The sequence below is a fragment of the Myxocyprinus asiaticus genome, chromosome 46 (genome assembly GCF_019703515.2).
Source record: "Myxocyprinus asiaticus isolate MX2 ecotype Aquarium Trade chromosome 46, UBuf_Myxa_2, whole genome shotgun sequence".
NCBI classification, from domain to species: domain Eukaryota; kingdom Metazoa; phylum Chordata; class Actinopteri; order Cypriniformes; family Catostomidae; genus Myxocyprinus; species Myxocyprinus asiaticus.
Window position 1 is genome coordinate 5,781,893 of NC_059389.1, and position 25,052 is coordinate 5,806,944.

The window sequence follows — 25,052 nt, forward strand, 5'->3', positions numbered from 1 at the left end:
CACTATGGGAACAGACGCCTGACTCCGCCCCTCCTGTGATTCTTTTTCAATGACTCCGCCCCTCCTGTGATTCTTTTTCAATGACCCCGCCCCTCCAGTGATTCTTTTTCAATGACCCCGCCCCTTCTGTTATTCTTTTTCAATGAACCCGCCTCTCCAGTGATTCTTTTTCAATGACCCCGCCCCTTCTGTTATTATTTTTCAATGACTCCGCCTCTCCTGTGATTCTTTTTCAATGACTCCTCCCTTTCTGTGATTCTTTTTCCATGACTCCGACCCTCCTGTGATTCTTTTTCCATGACTCCACCCCTTCTGTTATTCTTTTTCAATGACCCCGCCCCTCCAGTGATTCTTTTTCAATGACCCCACCCCTTCTGTTATTATTTTTCAATGACTCCGCCCCTCCTGTGATTCTTTTTCAATGACTCCTCCCTTTCTGTGATTCTTTTTCCATGGCTCCGACCCTCCTGGAATTCTATTTCCATGACTCCACCCCTTCTGTGATTCTTTTTCAATGAGTCCGCCCCTTCTGTAATTCTTTTTCAATGACCCCGCCCCTTCTGTTATTCTTTTTCAATGACACCGCCCCTCCTGTGATTCTTTTCAATGACTCCTCCCCTTCTGTGATTATTTTTCAGTGACCCCGCCCTTCTATGGTTATTTTTCAATGACCCCGCCCCTTCTGTGATTATTTTTCAATGACTCCGCCCTCCTGTGATTCTTTTTCAATGACTCCGCCCCAGTGCTTCGGTAAGTCATAATTTTGAGACAAATAGTAATAATTATGAGATAAAAAGTCACATTTTTTTATCTAAAAGTCACCTCATAAATATGATTTAGTATTTCATAATTAATTCTTATTTCATTTTTAATATTTGCTTTATTGGCATGATTGTTTTGCATATATTTACAATTTTGTATTATTAAAAATTTAATAAAACATAATTATGAGATAAAAAGTCTTTGTTGAAATAAAAACCTAAATTATGAGATACAAAGTCATAATTATGAGATTTAAAAAATCATAATGAGATAAAAAGTCGTTATTATGAGAAAAAAAGTCATAATTGTGAGAAAAAATGTTAAAATTACGAGATGCAAAGTCATATGAGATACTATGTCATAATTTTGAGATTAAAAATTCAAGATTTTTAGAATAAGAGTCAAAATGATGAGATACTAATTCATAATTATGAGATTGATGTCAACATATTTAGATAAAAAGTCATGAAATAAAAAGTCAAAATGTTGATATATAAGTCACCTCATAATTATGATTTAGTAGCGTCTCATAATTATGTCTTTTTATCTCATAATATTGATTTACCAAAGCATTGTTTTATGTGGCAGAAAGAGGCTTTCATATCTGTGATTCTCGATGACGCCGTTCTGATGTAATTTTTTGCCGTTTCAAGCACTTTATTAGCAGGATTGTTTTGCATATAATATTGTCAATTATTTTTATTATTATTATTATTATTATTATTATTATTATTAATATACAAAAATAAATCTAAGTAATTTCATTTTATTAACCATAAAGTAATAAAATAAAATCTGAAATAAAAGATAAATAAAAATGATAATAAACAACTAAAGATTACATTAATTAAAATAAAATAATGCAATAAAATAAACATTAACATTGGATTGCTTCTAGACATACACAAATGAGTAGTGAATTTGGTAAACTAAGCAGTGATTGGTTGGTCCTAGTTTCCCAGCCTATCTCTCAGCTGTTTAGTTCACAAAACTGGCATGACAAATAATTGTACATTTGTATTACCAAAGCATTTGCAGCTTAACTGCATACAATGCATATATCCAATATAAGTAATTTATCTCTTTATCCATCACTGTGTACCAGAATATGGATGTATTTTGCATATCTAAATATCTTCTAACTAACAGACTTAATTTCTTTTACTCAGATTTTTGTTTAATTTTGATGTTACCTTCATAATTTAAAACAATTCTCTTTGCTGCCACTGTGTTAAGGCACTAAAAATTGAGTCACAATAGAAAAGCAGAATACATTTAAAGTCAAATCAGAGTTCGACAGAAGGGAGTCCATATGTGATGTGGGATTTTAGCCCTTTTATGTCTCAAGCAGTGAGAGTATCTCAGCTAATGCCCTTTGAGGTGCAATGTGCCTCTCAGAGGGAATTCAGTATCGACTGACCTAGATCTGACAGAGCCAGAGAAAGACAGGAAAGAATGTGGTGTTTTATGGTTTCGATGAATGAAATACTGTCTGTTTTATGGCTCGTAACTGCTCATACTGTCTTTAAATCAGCAGGACATTTCATTAAACCAACTGATGGTTAGAAATATTGGTGATTTAGCAGAAAAGCCCAACCCACAAAAAGAACTACCCCAGACACCCTTACAAAAAGTATTGTTGAGGTATCATGGTACAGTGATAGTATCAGATGGTAATATCATAGTACTTTGATATATACCATGGAACTGTTTGATATGGCGTTTACATATTTACTTCAAGGTACCTTTTAAAAAACAATATCACCATGGTGAATGTTTAAAAAACATGGAGCTTTGCTATATACCACGAAGCTGTTCAATTACTATGGTACTTCAAAGAATATCATGATATTACCATGGTGCATGTCCAAAAAACATGGTAACACCATGGTACCATGTCCAAAATATGGTAATACCATGGTACATTGATATATACCATGAAATTGTTCAATTACTATGGTACTTCAAAGAATATCGTGATATTATCATGGTAAATGTCCAAAAAAACTTGGTAATACAATGGTATGATGTCCAAAACATGGCAATACCATGCTACCTCAAAGAATATCATTATATTACCATGGTACATGTCCAAAAAACATGATAATACCATGGTACTTTGATATATACCACATGTCAAACATGGTACCCATGGTATGATGTCCAAAACATAGTAATACCGTGGTACTTTGATATATACCACAAAGCTGTTCAATTACTATGGTACTTCAAAGAATATTATTATATTACCATGGTGCATGTCCAAAAAACATGGTAACACCATGGTATGATGTCCAAAACATAGTAATACCGTGGTACTTTGATATATACCACGAAGCTGTTCAATTACTATGGTACTTCAAAGAATATTATTATATTACCATGGTACATGTCCAAAAAACATGATAATACCATGGTACTATGTCCAAAACATGGTAATACCATGGTACTTTGATATATACCATGAAATTGTCCAATTACTATGGTACTTCAAAGAATATCATGATATTATCATGGTAAATGTCCAAAAAACATGGTAACACCATGGTATGATGTCCAAAACATGGTAATACCATGGTACTTTGATATATACCATGACATTGTTCAATTACTATGGTACTTCAAAGAATATTATTATATTACCATGGTAAATGTCCAAAAAAAAAAAAAGAAAAAAAAAAAAAAAAAAAAAAAATGATAATACCATGGTACTATGTCCAAAACATGGTAATACCATGGTACTTTGATATACACCACGAAGCTGTTCAATTACTATGGTACTTCAAAGCATATTGTGATATTATCATGGTAAATGTCCAAAAAACATGGTAATACCATGGTACTTTGATATATACCATGAAATTGTTCAATTACTATGGTACTTCAAAGAATATCATTATATTACCATGGTACATGTCCAAAAAATATGATAATACCATGGTACTATGTCCAAAACATAGTAATACCGTGGTACTTTGATATATACCACGAAGCTGTTCAATTACTATGGTACTTCAAAGAATATCGTGATATTATCATGGTAAATGTCCAAAACAATTTGGTAATACAATGGTATGATGTCCAAAACATGACAATACCATGGTACCTCAAAGAATATTATTATATTACCATGGTACATGTCCAAAAAACATGGTAATACCATGGGACCATGTCCAAAAAACATGGTAATACCGTGGTACTTTGATAAATACCACGAAGCTGTTCAATTACTATAGTACTTCAAAGAATATTATTATATTACCATGGTAAATGTCCAAAAACATGGTAATACATATGGTAATTGATATATACCATGAAATTGTTCAATTACTATGGTACTTCAAAGAATATTATTATATTACCATGGTACATGTCCAAAAAACATGGCAATACCATGATACCATGTCCAAAAAACATGGTAATACCATGGTACCATGTCCAAAAAACATGGTAATACCATGGTACCATGTCCAAAAAACATGGTAATACCATGGTACTTTGATATATACCAAGAAATTGTTCAATTACTATGGTACTTCAAAGCATATCATGATATTATCATGGTAAATGTCCAAAAAAAACATGATAATACCATGGTACTATGTCCAAAACATAGTAATACCGTGGTACTTTGATATATACCATAAAACTGTTCAATTACCATGGTACTTGGTAAATAGAATGATATTACCATGGTACATTATAAAAAATAAAAAAAACACATGTACAAAATGTATATATAAAACATTTATAAATATAGAAAACTGATGATTTTTGCTGCTTTCAATATTTGTTGTATAAAAAATGTCCAATTTTCTCCACAAACAAACCTCAAGTTTCTAACATATTAGTCATACTTGACCTTAAACCACAGGACATATGAGTGAAAATTAAGTTAGTCATTGTACTTTCATGCAGCATTAAATCCTGAAACCAAATCATCTGTTTGTCATCAGTGTAAAGGCAGGTGGTTAATGTGTTTTCCCTCGTTTTTCCCCTGCTTTTAATTGCTTTTGGCCCATCTTGAGCTTAAACTCAGTAAGGACACTCAACAAAATTTACAGTCGGCGTTTAGTGGTAATTAGCGCTTAATGTTCTCATGTCGTTGTGCTTCCTGTAGTACCAGTCCATTTTCTCCACAAAACAGCTCCTCATTTTCCCTCATATACCGTTTCTGTAAATAAAACAAGATGAACAAGCTGTTTGTCTGAAAAATACACTGTACTAAAACCTTTTAGCGTGCCTTCTGAAAACCAGTTAGCCTTTAAGGGGTTGTGGAGTTCGTTTGTGTCCGTCTTTGAAAAGAAAAACTCAGCGTGTGGCGTCTGCGCAGCCTCTTGAAGGTTCTCAGACTGCAACTGAAAAATGATGGCTCCTGGTTTCTCATGGTTTAATACACTTTGATAAATGTCACTACTGAGAGCAATGAGCTAGGCAGCCTTTTCAGGGCCACTGGAGTGTTTATCTCGGGGAACTGTGTTTATGTTCAAGCACTTTTGAGGGCAGGAAACTTTAGAATTGAAATATAAAGCCCTGAAGCTTGTGTCTAAAACTAATTAAAACCTTGAACAGAGAGTATTTTGTCATGTTCAAGGACTGTAGCTGTGCTTTTTGTGCAGGATTGTTCAGACTATGATGCTTTTGAAGTAGAATTTTGAGAGGTCATAATGGCTCTCTGGAATACTTGACTCTAATTGGTCAAATTCGGCAATCTGCGGTCAGATATTTTTGTATAATGACCGTTAAACTGTAAAATTGACCGTTGTTACCAGCAAACATTTACTATGTATCCACATAGTACCACTTGGCTGCACCATTATGATTCTGGTTGCCACTGGACTGTTTTCTGTTTCGGAAACGAACAATTCAGATGGAATACAACATCCAATTTAAGTGTTTGTTGGAGTAAAAATTAGTTCATGCTCAACTTGTGCTGTTGTTGACTGTCATTAAAACTTGAAGTAGTTCATGATATTTAATGTAACTAACTTAAATTAAATGAAGCTTAACATTGTGTTTGTTTTTGAGTTGCCACAGCATGCAATAGACTGGCATGTCTTAAGGTCAATATTAGGTCAAAAATGGTAAAAAAAAAAAAAAAAAAAGCAGCTTTGTCTAGAAACTCATCAGTCAATCATTGTTTTGAGGAATGAAGGCTATACAATGCTTGAAACTGCCAAAAAAAGCTGAAGATTTCATACAAAGGTGTACACTACAGTCTTCAAAGACAAAGGACAACTGGCTCTAACAAGGACAGAAAGAGATGTGGAAGACCAGATGTACAACTAAACAAGAGGATAAGTACATCAGAGTCTCTAGTTTGAGAAATAGACACCTCACATGTCCTCAGCTGACAGCTTCATTGAATTCTACCCGCTCAACACCAGTTTCATGTACAACAGTAAAGAGAAGACTCAGGGGTGCAGGCCTTATGGGAAGAATTGCAAAGAAAAAGAAACGTTTGAAACAGAAAATCAAAAAGAAAAGGTTCGAGTGGGCAAAGAAACACAGACATTGGACAACAGATAATTGGAAAAGAGTGTTATGGATCTTAACCCCATTGAGCTTTTGTGGGATCAGCTAGACTGTAAGGTGCGTGAGAAGTGCCCCACAAGACAGCCACATCTATGGCAAGTACTACAGGAAGTGTGGGGTGAAATGTCACCTGAGTATCTGGATAAACTGACAGCTAGAATGCCAAGGATCTGCAAAGCTGTCATTGTCAAAATAGTAATTTTTCACGTTATTAATGTCCTGACTATACATTGTGATCAGTTGAATGCCATTTTGGTAAATAAAAGTACCACTTTCTTTCCATAAGAGCAAAATCTGTACATTATTCTAAACTTTTGGCCGCCATTGTACCTGTTCTCAAGCAATGAAATCAAGTTGTAACAAAATGTGTTACTTTAGTTCATTTCAATTAAGCAAAAATCCTTTTTTGAGTGATATTGAGCCACATATTTTTTATTTGCCAATGTTTGAAAATGTAATACTCTAAACAAATATATATATATATATATATATATATATATATATATATATATATATATATATATATATACACATACACACACACACATATATATGTATATATGCATGCACACATACACATTCTCATACACGTATATACATACACATATAATAAACATACAACTCTAAACTATATTCCTCTCTCCACAAACCTACTCCGAGAGCCCCCCCAAAACATCAAATATTTACCCCATTTCCCATTAAAAGTATCCCATATCCCCAGCCTTCTACATATCACCTCTTCAGGCTCCCACCCTTCCTATCTCCTCGCACCACTGTCGAATTGAGAGTGCTCCCACTGACTTCCAACCCCTTAAAACAAACTGCCTGCCTATAACCTATCTTTCTTTCTTGATATTTTGTGACTTTTCCTCATTCAGGGCCACGAACTTACATGCAAAGTGAGGACACACAGATGTGTTGTGGAAAGTCTGCATAGAATTTGTATACAATGATGATGTTTGTGGGTCATGGTGACCCACACACTTTCATGTTCAAAGGCAGCCATACAGACCCAAAATTAAAATTAAAATTCTTTGATATATGTTGTTATGTTGGTTATTTACTACCATGTGAAGGCAAAAGGGAGCTTTTCCACACTGGTTTCAAATATGGCATCAAATTTGGACAGTCTGTGATTCCAAATCAAGCTATGCATGAAATATGCAAATGTACACGGGCAAGCCACTAGGTGGAGCACCTGAGAAAACCAGGGGATGCGGGTGGTGCTTAAAATGAGTAAAGTGCTACAAGGTCATTGCATTACCTGTTACAACTTTTTTACATCCTACCACCTTGGTGTCGAGCTACAGAAATGAAAGCAGAAATGAAAGCAGAAATGAAAGTTCCGACCATGATCGGAACAATAAAATAAAAAACCCAAAACAAGCCTGAGCTTCCCAGCTTTCTCTGAAACGGCAACAGTTGTTTCATACTGCCCAAAGCAAGAATGTTCTTGTGATGAGTACAATGCACAAAGATGCATCACTGAGTGCAAGAGAGGACCTGAAGCCAGAAATCATTCGGGACTATAATTCCACCAAAGGAGCTGACAATTTAGACAAAGTCACATCAGCCTCTAGCTGCCAGCGCAAGACTGCCCTTTGGCTCTTGGTGGCTTTTTATAATATTTTAGATTTATCTGCCTATGATGCTTTCATCCTGTGGAGTGAAATCAATCTAAACTGGAATGAGGGCAAATTGTACAAACGTCGGCTTTTCATGGAGGCACCCAGAGGCACTCCTATCCACCTTTGTTGTTTTTCATAATGTGATTTTTGGTGAATTGTATTGAATCCAATTAGGGTCAATTTGACCCCGACCATAAAGATTATACCCATTTTTTTTAAACAGAATACGAGAGTTAAAAAACAACAGATATATTCGTTATATATTTAAGTGTGACCTGTTCTTATAGAGTTAAAGGTGCTGTAAGCGATTTCAGCAGTTGTACTTCCATGAGACTGAGCCGTTGGATTAGCCACGCCACCTCTTTTCAAAACTCCGAATTGCCTTTATGTGCTATTGGAATTTTCCTACTTCCCACTTCTGAAGTGGTAATTATGAGTACGTCGTGTTCATGTGCTTTGTTGTCGGAAAGAACAGGAAACATGGACAGCGCCAGGTTCATTCATACATATTTCTTGAGGAACTTTTATTTTGAAACCATAATACATATCACTCAGCTTGCTGACGATAATGGAATTTTGGTCAAATAAAAGCTATTTTCACGGTGTAAAAATGTACAACATGCATGAAATGGTTACCGATAAATTAATATGACCAAAACGGCAAGTGCTAACAATTAGCTGTATTTAGAAAAATGAACAAAACCTGTCATTCACTACAGAAACTGTACTCTCCTCCGCCATGTTGAAAGTTTAGGACTCCTCCCATCTCGGCAACTCAGGTATCATCTAGAATTCCGAGTTTCCCACTTGAACTTCCAACTTCGCTGGGTCATTTATGTGCTCGGAACTCATAATTACAATATTTCCGAGTCCACTTGAAGGGCACATTAGATACCAAAATGAGCTTTATTGAGAGCAGAAACGATTGTTAAAAACAACAGTAGTAAAATAGCGCCCTCAACTGACAACTGTTATGAGCAACATGGCATAAAAATGCATTATGACTCAATAATTCGCTGCAACTACAATACAATGACAACGCACAAAATTATTGACAGGCAGAAAGCATCATTGTCTGCGGTCCACAGACACATTTTTGTTTGCTGTTTACAGAGTCTAGAGCTGTCACAGAGACCGGTGAGATCTCTCAGGGCACTTATTTCATTAATATCTTTCAGGGAGTAGGACATTTTTTGGCAAACATTTCCATGAAAAAATAGCTTACAGCACCTTTAAATTGTATGTTAGATTTCTGCAAATGGGTAGCTGATAACATGGACATGAAGTGTAACCTATATTTTTAGAGGCTGTAATAGCCCTCCATTTCTTTCAGGGTTTTCCCAAAATGTAATCACTATGAACTTTTTTGCAGCTCACTTCAGCAGTCTGACAAATGAACGGTGGTGTGACAAATGAATTTCCAAAAATACAAATCATTTTATATGTCATCTCTTAATTAACATGAGGTCATTAAAATTATATAAGAGTTAAAAAATGTGGTTTAAAATAGTTTTAAATGAAATTTAAATTTCAAGCAAACCCAACCTAATAATAGTGCGATATCACAATATCGCAAAATCCTACGAAATTGCACAAGCTAGCTAGTACACAAATGTACAACTTTTAATCCCCTAGAAAAAATAAACTAACCAATAAACGTTATTATGATTTTTACTGTTTAACCCTTTACCACACCCCCTCCCCCTCCAGAGTTTTAGCACATTTAAGCACAATGTTTGAACTTTTCAGATGGTCCCTTACACACCGTAGACAAAATTTCCAATTAATATCCAAGTTAAATTAAATTTACTCTGCAGGGGTGGTCCCTCTTGAACGATTTCGCCGTGACGGCATCTGACCAACTTAAATATGGGACAAATTTGCATACCGTACTGATATGATACAGGACGCATCATTTCATCTTTTTTTTTTTTCACCCAATTTGGAATGCCCAATACCCAATGCGCTTTTAAGTCCTCATGGTCGCATAGTGATTTGCCTCAATCCGGGTGGCGGAGGACGAATCCCAGCTGCCTCCATGTCTGAGACCGTCAACCCGTGCATCTTATCATGTGGCTTGTTGAGCGCGTTGCCACGGAGACATAGCGCATGTGGAGGCTTCACACCATCCACCACGGCATCCATGCTCAACTCACCACACGTCCCACCGAGAGCGAACCACATTATAGTGACCACGAGGAAGTTACCCTGTGTGACTCTACCCTCCCTAGCAACCGGGCCAATTTGGTTGCTTAGGAGACCTGGCTGGAGTCACTCAGCACACCCTGGGATTTGAACTCACGACTCCAGGGGTGGTAGCCAGCGTCTTTTACCACTGAGATACCCAGGCCCCCAGCATCATTTCATCTTTAAATATGGGATGATACCATATTTTACAGGGCAGTTGGCAAACCTAAACCTAACCATACAGTTTGAATGCTTACCCAAACCCTAAACCTACCCATGATTAAGGAAAATCACTGTTGTGTTTCACAGAAGAAAGAGAAACATCTGTGTTTTGAACGAGCATTCTTACTAGAGAAACATTAGTCTCTGGTTTATGGCTGACGCTGGAACAGGTTGTTGGATGCAGCAGTCTAAAGAGTGAGACAGCAGCACTGCCAGTGGGCGGAAGAGAGAGAGAGAGAGAGACAGAGAGAGTTAAGGCGAGAGGGGAGGGACAGGGTGAGCAAGAGACACAAGACAGTAAGGCAACAGACGACCACAAAGAGAGGAGAGAGAAAGAGTAGATAAGGAGAACAAGTGTAGCAAGGGACCAGAGAAGAGAGAGAAAGAGAGAGAGCAGGACAATCCGAAGATCAAGATGCCTCCTAACTTCGCCGGCACCTGGAAAATGAAGAGCAGCGAGAATTTTGATGAACTTCTGAAAGCTCTTGGTAAAATTTAATTTCATCTGATCCATCCGTGTAGCTGTAATCTTTGAGCATCATCTTCGACCTCCACGATTGTCTCGTTTCAAGACGTTCATGTTAGAACAGAAAGGGCTGGAAACATCTTGGAAAAGATGTCAGATGTTTCAGGCTACATTTGGGTCTATAATATGAGAGTGCATGTTTATTCACATTCATCACAGACTAAGTCTGGAGCCTGCAGGACTGTCTGTTAAATGTGGGTCACTAAACAGATAAAGTTGGCTGTAGGCAATTCTGTATATGTACAGAAGTGTGTGTATTTTAAACATAAGCGATTTGTTAGATTTAAACAACGCTTCTATATCGGAAGTGTCTGGAAAGAAAACATGGCAGCCTGGAGCTAAACTCTGGGCGTGAAGGTGAGACAAATTGTATTGCTCAGATGATGTTTTATATAGGAATCAACTTTGTCTGAGATGTTTTTCCTAAAATTCCTTTGGAGGAATGAAAATAGGCACACATGAGAAAATTGTTAATATACAGTAAGAGTACAGAGCTATAAAATTAGGCTCCGTAAAGCTAATTTGATTATAAATGTTGAGTTAATATTGAAATCTCTGAGTTTTGATGGCAAACTTTGGTCTATTGGAGATTCTTAGCACAGATAGAGGAGAGAGATTATATGAGAGATTACTGAAGGGGTTTTCTCAGGAGAGGCATCTAAGAAGTCAGAGACTTAAGTCTCCATTTAATCTAATTTCTGTCTTGGAGAAATATTTGAGACATTAAAGTGATCTCGTTTAAAATTTGTCTTTCCACTTGGGAAGATAAACAGAGTGAACACAGCTTTTGTCAGACTATTCAGTGTGATTTATGATTCAAATTTTGCATGATGCAAAGAAGTTACATAACTGGATGTTTTTTTTAGGTTGCAAAGCTGTTAATGTGGTAAATTCTTAGTTTTTTCCATCGAGGGTGGCTGACTTTTTCTAAAGTGGGTACCAGGATGAGGTTTAGGGAAGCAAGACAGGAGAGAAGAGAAAAAAAAAAAAAAAAGCAAAGAAGCAAACAAAAAAGAAAGAAAGAAAGAAAGAAAGAAAGAAGAATATCACATAATGATTTTTAGCTGCCAGCTTGTCTTACCGTAAAAACGGTGCTATGTTCCAAACCAGAGAAAAAAAGAAAACTAAATTAAATATCTAACTTCTCAAACACTCCCAAAATTCCTTAGATTCATCTTGAGGGATCATGAAACATTTGTGGAGTTTTGCATGGCAACTTTTCTGAGGACTTTATAATTTAAGAGAACATTCAAACCTTGAATTATGTGAAATTAGAATCAAGGGTAAAACAACAGTCCAGACAGGAGATTCAGCTTAGAAATACTCCAAATGAAAGCTTTCTCATTCTTTCTAACTTTACAATTTACACGAGAACGAATTTGCCATCTCGTACTATTATTACGACTTTGGTAATTGGTAGTTAGACAGGTTAGCATGTCATAAAATTGCAGACCCTTTGTTGTACACTGTTTATGTTTGCATGCAAGTGTTAACATCAAGTAAATTACTTTAAAAGTCATAACTACTTTTTGATACATTCTGTGCTCCTCCAGGTGTGAACGCTATGCTTCGAAAAGTGGCCGGTGCTGCTGCAGCCAAACCCCACGTGGAGATCCGACAGGATGGTGAGCAATTCTACATCAAGACCTCCACCTCTGTACGCACCACTGAAATCAACTTCCGCGTTGGAGAGGAGTTTAACGAGGAGACGGTGGATGGCAGGAAATGTAAGGTGAGACATGCTTGTTTCAAAAATAATCCTCAGACCCAAACCAATGAGAAAACAGCAGATCTAACCACTGTTCATTTAAACATCTTAATATCAGACACATTAACCCTGTATATCTAATTAACACAGCATTAAGAACATGAAGTCAGTCAGTAATATACTACATATTTCTACATATATTTGCTATGTAAGGACGGTGATGGAAACCAAAGCAGAGGTCCAGAATTACAAAGACAGATTGTAAAAGCAAGACACCAACCTGGTTGAGCTTCACTACAAGCAGTTAAGCCCTTAGAAACCATCCAGATCCATGGCATCAGGACAGAAGCACATGAACAACTGTCATCTGATTACTATAAGTAGAAATGCCATTAAAAATCATGAAATTGATAACAAGTGATAATATATAAATCTTAAAGACCTACCATGAGCTTGAAGGTTGTTATGCAATGGTATTTAGAAGCTAAAAGTCAGTGTTATTTCAATTTAATTTAGAAAATGGTTTAATTGCCAAATTCCCAGGGATGTAGGCTACATTACCTAAAATCCTGAAGCGCAATCCACCAACCATGGAAACGGGAATCGTGGCAGTCTCCACAGTGGGGAATTTTTTTCAGGCTAGCAGAAGCTAACAGGGTTATATTAGCTGGCTACCTACCTAATGCTGCGCTTAAATGATGGTGTTTTCTGCCCCAAAAAATCTTGATTTTCACCAATTTTTCAGGCTAGCAGAGGCTAACAGGGTAATGTTAGCTAGCAGCCTACCTAAATTTACGATTAAATACAGTACTGGTGCTTTCTGATAATATATACACTGATGAGCCAAAATATTATGACCACTCACAGGTGAGGTGAATAATGTTAATCATCTCCTAACGAGGCCACATGTCAAGGTCTGGGTAGATTAGAGCAATCAGTTCTCGTAGTCAACATGTTGAATGTAGGAGAAATGGGCAGGAGTAGACCTGAGCAACTTTGACAGGGGCCAAATTGTTATGGCCAGACGACTGGGTCAGAGCATCTCTGAATTGGCAAGGGTTATGGGGTGCTCCCGGTCAGCAGTGGTGAGTAACCACTGACAGTGGTCCGAGGAGGGACAAACCACAAACCGGCAACAGGGTGTTGGGCACCTAAGGCTCATCAATGCGCAGGGGCAACGAAGGCTATCCCGTCTGGTCCAAACCGACAGACGGTCTACTGTGGCACAAGTCACAGAAAATTATAATGATGGTTGCGGGAGGAATGTGTCTCAACACACAGTGCATCGCACCCTGCTGCGTATGGGGCTGCATAGCCGCAGACCAGTCAGAGTGCCAATGTTGACCCCTGTCCACCATTGAAAGTGCCTACAATGGACACGCGAGCGTCGGAACTGGACCTTTGAACAGTGGAAGCGAGTTCAATGTGTTGCCCTGGCCTCCTAATTCCCCAGATCTCAATCCGATTGAAAAGTTACAATTTATTTTATTTTCATCAATTTTCAAATGCTGTGATTCAGCTTGGAGCTGGTTGGTTTGGTTTAAAGCTTAGAACTTTATAGAGATAAATGATATATTATAGACATGTATACGGAGGCCTATGGAGAAAATTAATGTGACAAATACTTCCGGAACACTGGCATTCACTGTTGAGTGAGTTTAGCTTAGGTCTTGTACAGTTGCTGCTGCCTGTAACTGAATAAAATTCTGGGAACGGAAGGCTATCTTCCCCGGACATCTCGGACTCTAATTTCAGCAGATACACGCACAGACACGTCTATGTAGATTTACATTAGCTCACAGTTACAAAGAATCACCTTGCATCTATCAGGACAAATGAGCCGCTAACGAGCATGAATTTCCTCAGTGAGAGTTTGTTCATCTTCTCTAATTTCCTTTGAGATGAATCTTAATCTCTTGATATCATTCTTAATCGTGTTTTCAGACATTTTGCGGACGTGCAGTTTTTTTGTTGCTGGCGCTAGGAGTCGAATCCATCCTGTAACCTGAACAGATCTAGTGATCCTTGCCGTGATCTTCAACAAAAGCCATTCTACACAATAAAATTTGGAATCTCTCTGAGAAACAAAACCCTTATATTTTTTTTTCAGTGACCTTAACAAACACCGTGTTACCAAGTGAAATGATAGTGTCATCAAACTGGGAGAAATCTAAACCTTCAGACTGCAGAGCTCAGCAGAGGGTCATTTCTGATGGGTTTTTGGATATGAAAGTTGAGAGGTTTGGGAGTAAAACCCAAATGAATGTTCTAGACAAGGGCAGGAGGGTTGCTAAATAAAATCAGCATGGATTTTAATTAGAGAATGTCAAATTATCAATGAGTGATGCGATAAGCAACGAAAGCTATCTCTTTCATGTAAATCAGAGCTTTTGTCCTAACAAGCTGCGACCGCAATAAGTGGCGGCGGCAATGACAACTGACTGGACATTTTGTTGATTGCGTTGCACTGAGTAGCCCCACCCACTGTGAACTCTCACTCATCTTTCTCCAATGTGACTCGGCTGTGTGGCAGTTTCGAATTTAGTATGGACAAATAAAATCTTTTCGCCAGAAACTTGTCGCATCGCATCTGGTTTGGACATGGTAATACTGTTTGAGGTATATATAGGTCACATCCTCACTAACACATTTTGGTTAGAAAATGCATTGATTTTGCTACATTTAAGCCTCTCATCTACACTGGAAAGGCTTTTTCATCAACCGAAAACTGAGACTTCCGATAACACTCTCTCTTACTGCATATTTTGGAAAACAATAAACACTGGGAAACTGAAAACGGATAAGTGTGGATGTGGCCACAGTCTCAAAACCTCGCAAGCTAACAGCATTCTTGGGCATCATCACTGTTTTTGAATAATCAAATGCGCCTTTACAGTGGCCAAAAATGGAATTTGGTTTTGAAACACAGCTAGAATCTTTAATGTCAGGTCTTAAAAAGAAAAATACTCGTTCAAAGACGATTCATTTCTCATGGAAGTGGATTAGTTTTTTCCTAATAGAGAAAGACAGAGAGAAATAATGAAAGGACGGTTGTATAGACAGATTTGACCTCATTTTGTTTTGGAACAGACAGTAATGGGAGGGGGATTATTTTGGAGTCTTGTAGCCCCTGAGATGTGATACTGTCTGTCTCAAACAGTGTGTGTGTGGTGACTTCTTAACATGTGTCTTTACTACATAACTATGCTTTTGGCATCAAAATTGTTGAAAAATTTCACAAAATGTTAAAGATAAATGGAGATAAACTTCTTTAGGGGACGTTCTAAAAATGAAGAATGGTTTATAATGACACTAAATAATGTCTTTATTCTTTTTTAAAATGCCAAATGTTTAGAGTAACACCCTGTCTACACCAGATGCATCCGTTGACGTGATGCAACAGCTTAAGACTAGGGCTGGGTATCGCCTGGCACCTAACGATGCGATACATACAGTATTGCAATACACATGTCACGATTCGATATATTGCGATACATCACAATATCATAATTTGATTCGATAACAAATCAGTTCCAATTTCAATTCCAATGCATTTGGATATATTTCAGTTATATACTGATGTCTGATGAAGAGCATGTAGCTCGAAACATCACGTTTTTGTCTCTTGGCGAGCTCATTAAATTAAAGTTGCTGTAAGCGATTTTTTTCATGGAAAGGCATGTGAAAAATGTTCCTACTGCCTGAAAGATATCACTGAAATAAGTGTCGTGAGATATCTCATGGGTCTCTGTGACAGCACTAGACTATGTAAACAGTAAACAAAAATGTGTCCGCGGGCCGCGTCAATGATGATTCCTGCCTGTTTATCATTTTGTGCGTTCTCATAGTATTGTAGTTTCAGCGAATTATGGAGCCTTAATGCTATTTTTATGCCATGTTGCTCATAACAGTTGTCAGTTGAGGACTTTTTTTTCCACATCCTTCTCTCTCTGCACGATGTCGGTCTCAAAAGCTCATTTGGTATCTTTGGAGCGTGGGGTTTTGTAAAGAGAGGGTGTGGCTATTCCAACAGCTCAGTTTTGGCAATTCTAGAACGGCTAAAATCGCTTACTGCTCCTTTAATTTGGAAGTAACACGCTGCAACGGACATTTCCAGTGTAGACAGCGTCATTGATAAGAATGGGAAACATATGCATTTGACGCACCGCATCTCGTAGACAGGGTGTTAGGGTTTAGCTAGGGTTAGTAGTGTGTAAGTCAGGTCTCAGTGGGGGCCAAATATCAATAACACCAACATTGAAACCGACATTGTGGATGAAACCTACAATTAAATGGCTTGAAACAGGAATAAAACAAAATTTTGTCTTAATTAAAATCGAATTATGCAAAGGTTTCCTTAAGGTTTAGGTTTTGGGGTAGGTGTAAGGTTAGGGTATAGAAATTATAGTTAGCTTAATGTCAAACAATAGAATTCAATTGAAAATCATTACTTTGATTTGTATTTTTATGCGTCAGGTTTTGCCTACATTGTGGGGACCAACCAATGGTCTCCATGAGAAAAAAAAACAGCTAATAAACATATTAAATAATGTCTTAATGTGCCTAAAAAAATGTAAATTGTTGGTGTGAGGGTTAGGTTTAGGGGCAGTGTTATGGTTTGGGAATAGAAGATTTTTAGCTCAGTATAAAAGCAATAGTAGTCAATGGTAAGTTCCCTCTGTGATAGAAAAGCAAATGTGTGTGTGTGAGACAGTATGTGCACTGTCACACTGTGCACATTATTACTGAGAGCAATACATCAGATCCCCGCCGGCCAAACTCACACCCCATATGCACTGCGATGTGAAAAGAAGAACACTCCCTTTATAAACAATAAAGCATCAAGTGTGTGATTGCAATGTGAACAGCTTTGTTGTCTCTGATTGGGGACATGTAATTCCACTTGTTGTGTCCTGTTTTCATTAAAAATTACTATTCTAAAAAGATAGTTCCAACCCTGAAATCTGATGCGATGAGCCACTTTGAAGTAAAATAGCCAATATACACACACCTGTGACCATGTGACCAACCCGCATCTCAGAACAGCATTCAGAGATGATATTCTTCTCACCACAATTGTACAGAGTGGTTATCTGAGTTACTGCAGACTTTGTCAGTTCGAACAAGTCTGGCCATTCTCTGTTGATCTCTCTCATCAACAAGGCATTTCCGTCCACAGAACTGCCGCTCACTGGATGTTTTTGTTTTTGGCACCATTCTGAGTAAATTCTAGAGACTGTTGTGTGTGAAAATCTCAGGAGATCAGCAGTTACAGAAATACTCAAACCAGCCCATCTGGCACCAACAATCATGCCATGTGATTATCTAATCAGCCAATTGTGTGGCATCAGTGCAGTGCATAAAATCAGGCAGATACAGGTCAGGAGCTTCAGTTAATGTTCACATCAACCATCAGTATGGGGAATAAATGTGATCTCAGTGATGTGGAGCATGGCATGATTGTTGGTGCCAGACGGGCTGGTTTGAGTATTTCTGTAACTGCTGATCTCCTGGGATTTTCACACACAACAGTCTCTAGAATTTACTCAGAATGGTGCCAAAAACAAAAAACATCCAGTGAGTGGCAGTTCAGTGGATGGAAATACCTTGTTGATGAGAGAAGTCAACAGAGAATGACAAGACTGGTTCGAACTGACAAAGTCTACGGTAACTCAGATAACCGCTCTGTACAATTGTGGTGAGAAGAATGCTATTCTGAGATGCAGGTTGGCACTGTTTTGGTGGCACGAGGGGGACTTACACAATATTAGGCAGGTGGTTTTAATGTTGTGGCTTTAAACTGCCGCAAAACATGTAAGGAACCCACATTATATAATTTTGCAAAAATGGCGCCACAGTCACGTAACTTTCATGAGAAGTAAAAATTTACGATATAAGACTTGAGAAAAATTGTTTTTGTTTTTTTTGCAGTGTAGGCTAATAACTAAATTGTGTGAAAAGGCAGGAGACTCAGGCCACGTCCACACTAATATGTTTTCATTTGAAAACGCATTGGTTTTGCAATGTTTACAGCTCTCATTCACACTAGAACAGCATTTTCTTCCACCGAAAACAGACAAAAACGCTTTCCATAACCGCATACTGCAAAATAATGACATTAGGAAATATAAAGTGGTGTTTTCAAACGAAAACAGATTAGTGTGGCTGTGTCCTCAAAGTAATCCAGTCATTTTTTTTAGGACGGTTGCTATAGCGACAGACTGCTCACCTGCCACAGGGCAAAAGGCATAGACTCAATGATCGTCAGCGAGAGAAAATGAAATGGCGAGAAAGGATGGGTGGCAAAACAATGCCATAGCTAATCGACTCCTAGAGCTTTTGTTTTTGGGTTTGGTTTGTATGTTGCTCTGATTCATTTCAAAAGAGGGATTTTATAATTGAGTTGCTTTCACACACTGCAAGAAACTGCAGAGAGACAAAATAAAGCACAGCAATACTGTGGGGACAAATGTGTGTCTCCATGAAGTGAGCTAAATCTGACAAAACTTCCCTTTGGGGACATCCTCAATTGGAAAAACGATTTTTAAAATGCAAATACTGTTCTTTTAGGTGTAGGGTTTGCGTTTGGTTTAGTCTATAGTCATTATAATTAGCTGTAAATTAAAACAATAGAAGCTATAGTATGTCTTTATTTAGATAGCCATGTATACGTGTGTGTGTGTGTGTGTGTGTGTGTGTGTGTGTGTGTGTGTGTCACTGTCGTCAAGAGTTTTTGTTAGTCTAAGCGAAACGAATGAGTGTGTCAGGACGCTGTACACAGTCTCATTTTAAAGGGATTTCAGATCAAGCTGCATAAATGAGTTTAAACATGGTGCTGGAGGTGAGAGAGAGAGAAACCGAGAAAAGAGAGATGAATGCCGTACGATCGCTGATACTGTATCGCTGCAGTTGTCTAATATTTTTATCTATGTCGTCAAACACATACACACACACACACACACCCCCCACACACTCTAGCATTAAAGGGATAGTTCACCCAAAAATGAAAATTCTCACATCATTAACTCTATATATCCCAGATGTGTATGACTTTCTTTCTTCTGTTGAACACAAACAAAGATTTTTAGAAAAATATCTCAGCTCTGTGCTGTAGGTCCTTTCAATGCAAGTGAATGGTGACCACACATTTGAAGCTCTAAAAACACATAAAGGCAGCATAAAAGTAATCCAAACAACTCCAGTGGTTAAATCCATGTCTTCAGCAGAGATACGATAGGTGTGAGTGAGAAACAGTAAATATTTAAGTAATGTTTTACTATAAATCTCCACTTCACTTTCTGAAAGTTAAAATGGAGATTTATAGTAAAAAAGGGATTGAAATCTCACCCACACCTATCACATCTCTTCAGAAGATATGGATTTAACCACTGGAGCCTTATGGATTACTTTTATGCTGCCTTTATGTGATTTTTAGAGCTTCAAATGTCTGGTCACCATTAATTTGTATTCTGTTTTTTAAGAAAAGGAGGGAAGAGTCAAAATGTATTTTTTTGGTAATCAATATTATGTCACAAATGTTGTCGATTGAGCTTCACTTGTATAGAACACGGAATATTCCTTTAAAAAGGAACCCGAAAGTATCATAAAAGTACTGTTGTAGGCCATGCGATTTGTTTGTAATATTCCAAGTCTTCTGAAGCCATAGGATAGGTTTTGGTGAGAAACAACCCGAAATGAACACACAAGCCACTGTAAACGAGCTTCTCTCATTGCGCCCATGAAAGTGCAACAGATGTCAAGATTTTCACTGAAAATTAATTTTGGGTTGCTATTTTAAGTTTTAAAGTATGGCACTATTCACTGCCATTGTATGAGGGTGAGTATTTTATATCAGAAATTTCAGTTTTGGGTTCAACTATTCCTTTCATGCAGTGCTCTAACTCTAATTGGATGTGTATCATCTGTAGAGTTTGCCCACGTGGGAGACAGAGAATAAAATCTACTGCAAACAGACACTGGTGGATGGGGACGGACCTAGTACATACTGGAGTAGAGAGCTGCGTGGAGATGAGCTTATCTTGGTGAGACACACACAACCCACACCAGCCTGTATAAAGATTTTGTCGCTCAGATGTTGCTCTTTCATATCTCATAAGTGTTTTCTGTTTTATTTCACTGAAGCATTTGTAGTATTTTGGATATAAATGGGAGAATCCTGTTTCTGATTTTTACTTCTCCAGAAAGGAGTGGCTTTACGATTTTATTTTATTACTTCAGACAGGAAACAGCTTATGGATTTTTTTTCCATATAGCTCAACGTTTTAAGTCAGAGAGAGAGAGAGAGAGAGAGAGAGAGAGAGAGATTGTTAATGGAGCAAATCGATCAGAGATGAACAGAGTAGCTCTCAGACTCCTTTTCTCACTTCTGTCTCATGTGATTTACACACTCAAGGTGTCCTTTACAAAATGTGTTGTTTTTTTTTGTTTTTTTTTTTGCATTGAGACATTATTTTCATGATCACTAAGCACATTTAAACCCCCTCCCCAAATCTTTGGTAGCCTGCTGTATTGTGACATTTTTTTTAATGTCATTCTCATTACTGTAATGGGAAAAAAAAGTAAATATATAAAGTACATTTGTAAAGTACAATTGTGGTGTTGTTTGTTGAACTGAATTTAATGCAATTTTTTTTTAATTTTTATTTTAATAAAATACAAATAAAATAAAAAAAGGACAGAAGGATGATTTTAATTACCATATTCAATTGCTGTATTACACTTATATATATATATATATTACATATAAGGATGAAATTGTCATGAAAATTTCACAATGCAAGAAAATCTTTTATTTATTTTTTTTTAGGTAAAATATTAATTATTTTCCAAAAATACAATATAAAAATACAATGGTAACACTTTACAATAAAGTTGTGTTCATTTACATTAGTTAACTACACTATTTAAGATGAATTTACAATGAACAATACTTTAATGAAAATTTCAACATACAGGCTACTAATACATTTTTTAAATGAAAAATTTTATATATACAGGTGTCTCTTCAACTTCTGGCAATTTCACGTACCAGGGAAGTTTTCTATGAAACCTAGCAGATTTCTAGTTTGTTCTTGTTATTGTTATATGAAGGTCACATTAAGATTGACTTAGAAACGTTTACCATGCCTTCATAATTTATTTGTGGTACTTTTGAAATGCCTTTTATGTAGATTTTGCTGAGGAACCCCAAGACCCATTTTTCAATAATAAACTATGAAAATACATATGAAAAAAACAATAACAAATTATTACGTTTAAGTGTAATAAATGTAAATGTAAACAAATAGTGAAATAAAAATAAAACATTTAAATATTTTTGTGCCATTTAAATAATTTTGAAAATTATTACTATACATTTTTCAAAAATGACGACACCTAATAAAGTTTTTATTTTCAGAAGTTAGTTTGAAAACAAAGAAAAATCAAGGTAAAAATCACTAGATTTTATATATATATAGCTGACAAAATTACAGCTTGATTGGAATGATGTCCAAAAAAAAAAATAAAAAAAAATATATATATATTTTTTTTAAATAAAATAAATTATATATATAATTTATTTTATTTTAATTTTTTTATTTTTTTGGACATCATTTCCAGTCAAGCTGTAATTTTGTCAAATTATACAAAAAGTGTATAATATAATATATAATATAATATATAATATTATTTAATTTTGTGTATTAAGGATGCATAAAATGTTAGCAATTAGCCTTAGCAAGACAAAGAAGTCAGCTATTTTATTTCAAAAACATTAAAAATGTCATTTCCATCAGCATCATTTCCACTACAGAATTCTATTAAACACAATGTGGTGGAAATTTTCATGACTTTCATAAAAAATTTACAGAAACGACAAAAAATCTCCTGTTATGCTTTTGGGCTGAAATATGACCTGGTCATTTCTTTGTGAGATTCACCCATTTGAAACTGAATAAAGTGTGGAACAAGCACCCATACTTCCTGTGAAAAGAACATTATAAATACAGTTTATATACCATAAATTCAGAATAGCATCAGAATAACATTTCAGATCTCTCCTCCAGCCACAGCATGTTATCTTAAAGATATAAACTATGATTAACTGGAAATATTCGAGCTGATGTTCTTGTAATACACCGGCATGAATCCAAATTCGACAATAAAATAAGAGGGTTATGAATCAGTTCCAGGATAGAGACTCTTGACGGCCCCTGAGAGTGCATGTCAGACAGTTATTCACACAGGAATGTGAAAAACTGTCCATAACAAATGCAGGTCTGACCCAAATCACAGCCTCACTCTTTAAATCTGACATTCAGCCAGTGTGAAAAATTCTCACGGGTTTGCAAGTGAATTCAGAGTTCGAATTCTGCAGAACAACAATCCCAGAATGCAGCATTGATTGTCTTTGGCGTTTCACTGTGAATCTAGGACACATTTCCATAAGACAGACATGCTTCGTTTAGTCTAGTCCAAAATAAAGTACATAAGGGATTATTGGAGGCTCCGATTGTCTTTATTTCGTAAACACAACATGATAGAGGTTAAATGAAGGACGCTAGGCTACGTGCTTGCTCAGACAAGCATAACAAACCGCTAACCATAAGTATTCAACGGTTTGTGCTGTTACTTTTCTAAGTAACTGGACTTAAAATTTTTGCCTGGCGAACTCTGAAATCATTTACATTTTCTTCCGAAGTCTAATTTTCGTGTTCCTTTCTTTAATTCTCAGATCTTTGGGGCAGACGACGTGGTTTGCACACGGATTTATGTACGAGAATGAGGTGGACCGCTATCAGAGACAGCAACCATGAATAACGCAACCAGTCAGCCCTGCATCCCAAGATACCCTCTGTCCAAAACAAACCCGAACCCTTCAAGCATGTCAAGCAGTGAACATGCATCTGTGCTGTGTATTGTGGAGTTTGAGTTCTCAACTGTAACCTTCATGTTGCTCCAGTTCAACATTATTCAACACTCTTTAATTATAACTTTCTTTGTCCTTTTCTTTCACAGATATGTGTATTGTAAACAAAAACAGGAACCAAAATAAAAAAAGAAACCAAACATCTGAATAGTCTCAATCTCTCTGTTACATATTTTCCAAAGGTTGAGATGTCAGTATCATCTTTTCTAGAAACCTAATAAAGATTCCAAAGTAGAACCAAAAGGGTTTGCCGTAAGTTTCATTCTTAAAAAAGAACCATATAACCAACTCAAATACTATATACACAAACATGATTCTTGATAAGAAGACGGTTCTTTGACCAACCTCAGAAACTACAAAGAATCTTTATAACTGGTACTTGACACCTTGTCATTGTGGCGGTGACTTTTGCACAGACAAGCACCACTCACATTTTCTTCAGAAAGTGTAAAAAATCTAGTTTTTAAGAGTCGTTTGGGGAGAATCTAGCAGACTGTTCACACTGGCTGACTTTTGGATCTCATTACACAGATTTTGCCCCACAGTCAGATTCCAGCGGGTGGCAGAGGCAGATAAGGGAGCAGATGGTTCCATCCTTTATGGGATGCATTTTTCGCAGATGTTGAAATGTGTGAACAGATTTAGGGAGCTTCATGCTCAGGGAAACCCATTATATGAATTTCCCTAAAGAGAACACAAATTCAAACACACAGACAAAGAAAGCCTAAGCACTACGTCTACACTGAGAGCGAGCGATGCAACATGATAAAACTAGAACATTCCCATTATAATAAAACAAAGCTGTCTACACAGCAAGCAAGTGGTGCGTCAAAACTAGAACATTCGTTGATCAATGACACTGTCTACAAAACTATTTATGATTTAACAAAACTGTCTACACTGCAGGCAAGCAATGCAACAAAACTAAAGTGCTTCAGTTATAAACAAGAAAGTGACCAACGCAGTAAAACTAGAGTGCCTCCGTTATAATCAACGACACTATCTACGCTGCAAGAGAGCAACGCAACTAAACTAGGATGCTTTTGTTGTAATCAACGAAACTGTCTACACTGTAAGCGAGCAACAGAACAAAACTAGAGTTCTTCCGTAATTATCAGCGAACCTGTCTACACTGCGAGCAGTGTTACAAAGTAGAACACTTCCATTATAAATCAATGACGCTGTCTACACTGCAAGTGAGCAACGCAACAAACTAGAATGCTTTTGTTGTAATCAACGACACGGTCAACATTGCAAGTGAACAAAAGAACAAAACTAGAGTGCTCCAGTTATAATCAATGATGCTGTCTATAATGCAAGTGAGCAACACGTAATCAGCGATGCTATCTACACTGCAATACAAGAAATTCCACCATTGAGTGCTTACGTAATCTCAGGTTACTTTAGATTGAGGATGTACTGTGTCAGCTAGAAGACAAATTAGTCATTTAAAGAAACAAACTGACAAACTCAAGCCGAAGGGTATCACAAAGTGTGCTTGTGTATACTGGTAATTCATCACTCACACAGGGGTTGGTAAAAGTTTTGACTTCA

General features: G+C 36.9%; 1 protein-coding gene across 1 annotated transcript; it reads left to right on the forward strand.

The window, feature by feature from the left end:
* The first annotated feature begins 10,619 nt into the window (after window positions 1-10,619).
* crabp1a (cellular retinoic acid binding protein 1a) lies at window positions 10,620-23,741 on the forward strand. The gene is made up of 4 exons (XM_051689141.1): window positions 10,620-10,822; window positions 12,414-12,592; window positions 20,497-20,610; window positions 23,304-23,741. Exons 1-4 carry the CDS (start codon window positions 10,750-10,752, stop codon window positions 23,352-23,354), a joined length of 417 nt encoding a protein of 138 aa, XP_051545101.1. The 5' UTR covers window positions 10,620-10,749; the 3' UTR covers window positions 23,355-23,741.
* Window positions 23,742-25,052: the final 1,311 nt, after the last annotated feature.